General features: G+C 44.1%; 1 protein-coding gene across 1 annotated transcript in view; it reads right to left on the bottom strand.

Moving 5' to 3' along the window:
* Window positions 1-1,983: 1,983 nt before the first annotated feature.
* The window catches only part of LOC113610435 (piezo-type mechanosensitive ion channel component 2), a 100,761-nt gene continuing 94,467 nt past the window's right edge, over window positions 1,984-8,277 (bottom strand). The window contains exons 36-39 of the mRNA XM_027088579.1: window positions 7,565-7,737; window positions 5,270-5,398; window positions 3,994-4,073; window positions 1,984-2,976 (exon numbers count right to left, since the gene is read on the bottom strand). Of these exons, the coding sequence (XP_026944380.1) occupies window positions 2,789-2,976; window positions 3,994-4,073; window positions 5,270-5,398; window positions 7,565-7,737 (570 nt within the window). The 3' untranslated portion in view covers window positions 1,984-2,788. The remainder of the gene's footprint in view (window positions 2,977-3,993; window positions 4,074-5,269; window positions 5,399-7,564; window positions 7,738-8,277) is intronic.

Raw genomic sequence — 8,277 nt, 5'->3', positions numbered from 1 at the left:
AGGGCAGAATGAAGAGGATTCTTGAGGTGACTTTGCAGGATGTGCTTTATTTTGTCAGTCCTGAACCCAAACTACAGAGGATCATTTTTTTTGGGGGGACATAGTCTAGTCCATTCGATGATTCTTCTCAGAAACTGTCTTTTAATATGGAATGAAAACTACATTTCAATCATCAGTTTTTCATGCTACATTGTTATTTCATGAAGAGGTTGTATGACCCATAATAATAATTTAAGAAAAGGCCATTTGTTTATTTCCCCAAGCTCAATATACATATTTCTTCCATAATTTTGAACTTAAAAAAACCCGTCTCAGATGTAAAAATGTGAATTGGAATATGTAAACTCGTTGATAGACCTGAAAAACAGGGGGAAAAAATGTCACATACTGGGAAAACCACTGCCGTGAATCATGGAAATGGGAGGAAGCGTGGGGGTGGGGCAGAGGAGAGCTCAGACCTCAGTCAGTAAAGGTGACAACGTCCAAGGACCCCGCCTCCAGCTGGGCGTCGGTGTTTCACGGAGAGCAGTAACTCTCTGAACCAGAAAACCACCAGGTCAGAGTGAGTCACCCACCACCTGGGCCTCAGCAACACCATGTCCACGTATTTGTTTTGCTGCTGTTTTTTCCTGAGAGGTCACTGGTGTTTAATGGAAAGACGTCTCATTAGTCTTCAGTTAAGGTAAGGCAGTAAGTGTCACTAATGTTATGTTTTTGCTTAGGATGAGGCTTATCCTTCCACTGGCATCGCCATGGGTCACTGGCCCCCTCCCTGTTTCCCCTCTAGACATATGGGTAGGAGTTTTCAGTCCCCGTTCTGTTGCGTATTCGGGGTGCAGGGCCCCCGTCCTCCTCACGGCAGTGTCCCCTTGGCCGCAGAGCCCCGTGCATTGCGTTGCATTGTAGCGTCTCTTCGGAGGGCGCCGCCCCTCACAGGAGAAGGCCTCTCCTTCCTTCTCCTCCTCCTGTTCTGTTCCTCTGAGGGACGAGACCCATCAGTGACTCCAACACGTAGTCCATCAGACTGCAAGACACCGGCACTAAAACATAAAGCGAGTAGCCCTGATTTCAGAGGAATGGAATTACAAAGGACTTTTCGAGAGTACCTCTGCTCGTAGCTCTGAGGGCAAAAGGAAGCCCAGTCCTTCTGCAGCAGTCAGAAGAGAGACCGTTTCCACCGAATTAGAAATGCTTAGCTCTTAGGAGAGTATTGTGCTTTTCTTTTTTTCTTTGGAAAATTCCAATGTGAACTTGGCTTGTGGTCTGTGGCCTGGGGCGTCAGTTTGTTTTCTCCCTGGTCCATTTGATCATGGTTTCTGGCGAACGGTACAGGAATATTAATTTGGCATAGAGGTCCTCCTCCAGTTCCAGCTCCCCGGTCTCTCGAACTAAAAAAATATCTGTGCATAACTTCAAAATCCGATCCACATTCGGAAGCTCTTCAAACATGATGGAGTGAGAAATCCCGCTGAAGAATTCACGGACAAACTTCCCAATCACCAGGACCACTGAAGCGTAGAGGCCCATGATACTGAAAAAAAAAAATGAGGTAGAAATGTATCTGGCCGTTACATATGGTTAAGAGAACATGCCTAAAAGAAAAAAAAATTGAACATTTTCCCTCAAATGCCATAAAAGACGTGATAGACTTACCAAGGCTTAAGTTGTTTCCCCTTGGTGAAAACATTGACCTTTCTGCTGATTAAAGGGTAATGCATGCTTTTTTTTAAAAAAATTACACATTACAGAACTGTGGGACTTGAAAAATGAAAGTCCTTTGAAATCTTTCTTACATTCTGGAAACAACCAATGTTAATAGTTTCGTGTATGAACTTCTGGTGGTTTTACTGCGTATATTATATGCATAAGCTACGTAACATATCTGGTAGATAGAGGGGTGGGATGGGGGGGTGGGATGGGGGGGTGGGAGGGAGATGCAAGAGGGAGGAGATATGGGGATATATGTATATGTATAGCTGATTCACTTTGTTATAAGGCAGAAACTAACATACCATTATAAAGCAATTATAATCCAATAAAGATGTTAAAAATATATATATGTGATAGAAATGCAATTATTTTATACACTTTTCTGTACCCAGGACTTTCTCAGGGATTCATGTTTATAATAAAATTCTGGATAGACAGTGATTTCTTAAGAGGCTCGTTCTGGGAAGAAGAAAACTTTGTACTAGCATCTTGTAGGGGGTGTGCCTGTCCTAGGGTTGAAGTGTCAGAACATGGAGAAATGGTAACATCGGGTATGTCCCAAACTGTGATTTCTACCTGACTCTCCATCTGTTCAGGTCAGAAGGCAATGTTAGCAGAAAAGAGAGAACTCTGCCTATTTCTAGTTTAAGCCCTGAATTGCACTAAACTGTGCTGTAACAGGAAGGAATAGTTAAGAAGCTGGAAATATGGCTTCTGGTCCTATGCTTGGTGGTGGGACTCACACAAGGCATTTTTGACTTCTTTGGGACTCTGGTTCCTCAGTTTTTAGAACGAAGGGCCCTGTGACAAACCATAATGGAAAGAAAAAAAAAAAAATATATATATATGAATAACTGAGTCACTTTGCTGTACAGAAGAAATTAACACAACACTGTAAATCAACTAGACTTCAATAAAATTTAAAAATAAATAAAATAAAATGAAGGGCCAAGGATCTGTGAATTCTAATAATGCAGCTATAGAATTTTAGAATTCTAAGAAGATAAAAGACTTGCCATCCTCAACTTGGTGTGATACATAAGTGGGATCTCGTAACTGTTAATGGTGAAATGGTTCCTTACCCGTAGCCGGCCAGGAACCCCAGGCTTGGGGGGCTGACCTTGTCATTGAAGACCACCAGCTCCAGGGCCTGTGCATGCTGGTTGTAGATTCTATTCCCAGTCAAGTTGAGAACCCACCACTCACTGTTGGATTTAGTTGTATTGTCTCTGGACAGAATAATGGTGATGTTCATGAAATTATTTTCTGGAGAAGGAGAAACATGAAATCAAATTAGCAGGAGAGTTTATGGATTTAATGCACTTCAGCCATTCTCAGATGAACCAGGATGGCCTGGTTGGTACCCATGGCATCTGGTTCCAGGATGGGGACACACGGGCACATCGGCTCTGTGAGAGGAAAAGGAGGAGGGGGCCTGGCCGTGGGGGTCTCTCTCTTTCTCTAAGAGGCCAGTCCTGTTGCTACATGAGACAGCAGCAAAGTCACAGGGTGAATGGAGACCCATCACCGGAGCATCTTGGCTGACAATTCCAAACAACTAATTAGACATTTAAAAACCCCAGTAGCTGACTGTTGATGGAACTGATGGATTCCTTCATGTTACCACCGTTTACTGAGTGCCTTCCAGGAGGAAGGTGCTCCAGGAGGTGCTAAGGGGTCACCAGGTTGCACGCAGCCTGGTTCAATGGGAAAGGCCATGCACACAAGCACTATTTATGGGCACGTGGCAAGCCCCGGCACTGACAAGGTCTGTTAGCTGGGGGCGACCGCTTCTGGGTGGTATGATCCCTGAGGACTTCCCAGAGGAGGTGACTTTTTTGCTGGCTGAGAGCTTTAATAGATGGAGCCCTACTACTGGTACTCAGTCACCCTCGGGCTGAATCAAGTCCATTTCCTGCCATCTTTTTATTCTTATCGTGGGGCCTTCAGAGTTAACGCTGTATTAGGCAGTTTTCTGCCCAAGATACGGTTGCTAATAGAAACAAACAGATTCTGATGAATCAGTTAACATGTCACTGAACGTGGATTTAAGTCAATCAAGTTCTGTATCAATGAACAAAGGAAGATGAAGAACACGCCCCCAGGTGAGTAAATGATCCCTTCTTGCTGGTGGACACAGCTCAGAGCCTTATGCTTCTTGCAAACCATGTCACGGGGAAGAAAACTGGAAAGGAGCTTGATAAAGGCTGAAAAGGCAAACTACAGACATTGAATAAAAGAAAGATTAAGAAACGTTCTGAAACAATTCCTTCTCGTTCTTACCAGATAAAAGTTGCTTTATGGGTTTGGAGTTAGAGTCACTGGGTGCTTTCACGTAGTATGGGTAAATCCTTTCTATGGTCCTGGGCATTAAGAGAAAAAAGGATAATTAGGTTTTAGTTGTTTTACCCATGCAAAATTGTTTTTTTGTTGTTCTTGTTGCTATTTTTGACCTCATCTCAAACAAGTAATGGGGAGAGTCTTCCTATAACTACGCGATGTGCAGTCATCATAGTTTATCGGTTTCCATTAAAATGAGAAGTCTCTGAAGCCGAATAAATTCACCAGGTTCTAACCAGACACTCATGCCAACTCTGTACACAAGCTGGTTAATGGCTTAAAAACTGCTGCAGAGATTTTCCCACATCTGTGACTTTTCTGAAGCCAGGGGCTGTCTTTCTTGCTAGGATCCTACCACTCTTCCAATTTTAATTTTTGGGATTCCAAAACTCTCTCTAGTGAAGTGGGCTGCCCGAGCAGATCCAGAGACGGGAGTGAGGGGCGGGGGGGCAGAGGACTGGCATCCTAGCCCTTAGCCCACCCTGCGCACGGGCCACTCCATCTTTCCAGGGCTGTTTTCTCATCCAGGAAGTGATGGGGGAGGATCCGACGGTTCTCAGGGGCCCTTAGTGTTTAGTGATTGACAAGGGGTGCTTTAGGGACCATGTCTGAGGGCTGCATCGTGGCAGTCCTCACACTCAGCACTTTGACCTGGGGCTGGGGCAGACAGGGGACAGAGCTGGGCTGCGGCTGGTGGGCGTCTGGAATACTTTACTTAGCAGTTTTGGACCAATGGCAGTGTTTTTCTCCTGCTGGTTCTCATGTTAGAATCTAAACGTCACAGCTCAGATGTTTGGAGTGGAGTATTGTGTGGCAGGATAATATATTAAGATACAGTTTTTCCCCTCAAATTTCCACCCACCCCCTTGCCTTCTTCTCATGCCCATTTGTTAGCCAGGCATTTGGTGCCCCAGGGACAGGAGTAATAGTAGAAAAGGGTCTCCCAGGGCCTTTCCCTGGCTTTTGGTGATTACGGTCAGATGAGAGCAAGGTTTGCTCCCCAGAGAAGAGGTCAGTCGTCCCCGGACGAGCTGGGCAGGGGGGGCGGGAGGAGAGCAGATGCGCTTTGATCCAGCCCATCAAGGACTCTAAGTACAGGCTCACTTGAGTTACCAAAGAAGGAAGAAATGGCGTTTCTTGCACACACGTATTTGTAGAGGAGATTTGGACCAGATACACACACCTTCTAACACTGTATTAAAAATGACAATCAACTTACACTGGCGTTTTGGAACTTTCTGTGTTGTTGCCAGCTATCATTTTAGCAATGTGCTCTCGTGTCGTATTTTTAAGAGGAAAAGAAAGCTTATCTGTTGCTATTTCGGCTTTTGCACCCAGACTCATGTTTCTGTGAAGGAAAAAAAAAGAGCTCAATGTCAGTGGTTATTCAGAAGTCTGCAGGAGAGGTTAAAAACTCACTGAACTATTAATCTCACCAAGTTTCACTGTGTCCACAATCGTCAACCTCAACCTGTCCTCCTCACCTTTACAGCCAGCCTCTTAGACATCCAGGGAGGCCTCAGACACCTTTAACACAGATACAGGTGAGGAGGAGAGTGTGGGGACACAAGAGAAATCCCTGATGATCTAACAGGGATTCTGAAACACTTTATGTTAACCCAGTGACGTTAGTCTCCATGGGGACTCAGAGAATCTATGTTTTAAAAAGAACGTTCACAATGAGATATCACCTCACACCTGTCAGAATGGCACGATGCCCATCATTAAAAAGACAAGAGTTACCAAGTGCTCTTGGTGAGGAGAAAAGGGGACCCTTGTGCACTGTTGGTGGGAATGTAAGTTGCTGCAGCCACTATGGAGAACAGTTTGGAGGTTCCTCAAAAAGTTAGAAATAGAGCTACCATGTAACTGAGCAATCCCACTTCTGGGTATTTTTCCAAAGCAAATGAAAACACTAACTTGATATCTGCACCCCCATGTTCACTGCAGCATTATTTACAATAGCCAAGATACAGAAGCAACCTAAGTACATTGACAGATAAATGAATAAAGAAGATGTCACACACACACACACAGGAATATTCAGCCATAAAGAATGAAATCTTGCTATTCGTGATAGCCTAATGCCATCAGGTTTCATCCAGGTTAAGTGAAATAAGTCAGAAATACTATATAATCTCATTTGTATGTGGAATCTAAAAATAAAAACACAAAACCTGAACTCATAGATACAGAGAATGAATTGGTGGTTCCCAGAGGTGGGGTGGTGGTGAATGAAATGGGTGAAGGGGGTCAAAGGGCACAAATTCCAGTTATAACATGAGTGAGTCCTGGGGATGTGATGTACAGCATGGTGACTGCAGTTAATAATACTGTACTGTATATTTGAAAGTTGCTAAACGAGTAGAGCTTAAAAGTTCTCACAGGGAAAAAATTTTTGGTAACTGTGTGGTGATGGATGTTAACTAGACTTCTTGTGATCATTTTGAAACGTATACAAATATCAAATCATTATGTTGCACCCCTGTAACTAAAATAATGCTACATGTCAATTATATCTCAATCAAAAGCAGAATGTTCAATCAAATTGATTTCTAATTTCTTTTGGTGGCTCTTCAAAGGAAGGGCTAGGAAGTGCATTTTTGCCAGTACAGAATTCCACGTGAGGAGTTTGGGACATTTAAAAGGAGAAAATAAGATTAAAGAAGGAGTTCTTTAAATTCTGAGCAGCCTCCTTCAAAATACTTCTTACTACTTCCTTGTGATGTCAGATTCTAGAAGGCTTTCTTCCTTACCTATCATGATTCTTTCTTAATTTCAACCAAGAAGCTGGTATTGTGGACCCAACAAACCTATCACGGGACTGCCCAGAGTCCTGAGTCACAGCCTGTCATGAAGGAAACTGAGCTAATCAGACCGGGTATTACGTCCAGGCCCCCCAACGGCCCCCCGGACACGTCGGGCTTTCGGATGCAAGAACGTTTTGCGAGACGTGCTGCGTGGTGGCTGCAGGCTGGCCAGAGGCTCAGATGGGGTGGGAAGGAATCTCCCTGCTCTCCCGTCCTGGGACTGCCCAGAGGCTCTCCCAGCTCAGGCTTGGAGAAAAGAGGTGCTGGGGCTCCCCAAGTGCTGGAGGCCGGCAAGAGAGAATCAGGGTTCCCAGCGCTGCAAGTCCTTTGTGATTAAGACCAGACCCCCAAGCTCGGGGAAATGTTACACTTCACCTGACTCAGTTTCATGTTATGAGTCATCACCCTCTTTCTTTTCTCTCCACCTTTCTCTCTTGGTCACAGATCTCACTGCCAGCCTCTTTAAAGCTGAAGTTAGTAGAAAAAAGGAAAACTAAGAAGTTCTTCGTTTTGTCAATGATTCCCAGGCAAATCATTATTTACTAAACAAAAATGTTAGCTGTAGCATCGAATGAATGTTCCCAGGAAGTAATGTGAACCAAAATCAGAATTAATCTGAGGTGTGTATCCTTCCACACCCCCCAACCCCCGCCCCGAGTTCAGGTTGGGGAAGGGGGAATTATGCATGGAAATACAGTAACTACCTCTGCACACTCCATGAAAAAACAACAGAGAAGCTACTATTGGGATCCATGAGCTCGTGTATCATTTTCTGCTTACTGGGAGGGCTGATGGTCCACAAAGAATTTGAGTTTCCTTCCAGTTCTGCTACTGTTATGTCTTCTTTTTCATAATTTTCCAGAAATTGCATAGCACCCTGTGTGCACACAAATACACTTGCATAAACAGATACATACTTGAGGATGTGTAAGAAAGTAACTGCTCTTCCCTTTAACTGACCGTATCCAGGGGGAATCTCTTCCTCTGAAAGGCACCTCCCTACAATGGGTTGCCTGGTGTGTTCTGACACTGTCAGCTCCAGTCACATCACCAAACCTCAGTGGTGATGGTGCCACACCCACGGCCATGGAATCATTCCAATGAAACAGTAAAGAAAAATCAGATGATTTAGTGTCATTTTTTCCTTCCCACTAAAGAAAGACATTTATCAGCTATTGGGGAACGTCCATCTCATGAGAGTCAAATTTAATCCACCCAGGACATCGGGGCCCTTCCTCACAGCTGTGCACTCCTCAAGATTACTTTTGACAGTGTGCACTTACAGGCCGATCATTTTACAAAAGAGAACAGCATCTGTTTGCCTAATCACTTTATTTAAATAAAAAGCATCATCTGTAAAGCCATTTTAATTATGAAGAATCATGCTACCATCTTATTGAAAGCATGGAATGTAGAG

The sequence above is a fragment of the Aethalodelphis obliquidens genome, unplaced genomic scaffold (assembly GCF_003676395.1).
Source record: "Aethalodelphis obliquidens isolate GAN/ISIS:26980383/991018 unplaced genomic scaffold, ASM367639v1 scaffold63, whole genome shotgun sequence".
Classification (NCBI taxonomy): domain Eukaryota; kingdom Metazoa; phylum Chordata; class Mammalia; order Artiodactyla; family Delphinidae; genus Aethalodelphis; species Aethalodelphis obliquidens.
Note: the sequence above shows the minus strand (reverse complement) of the source record. Positions and strands in the feature narration are given on the sequence as shown.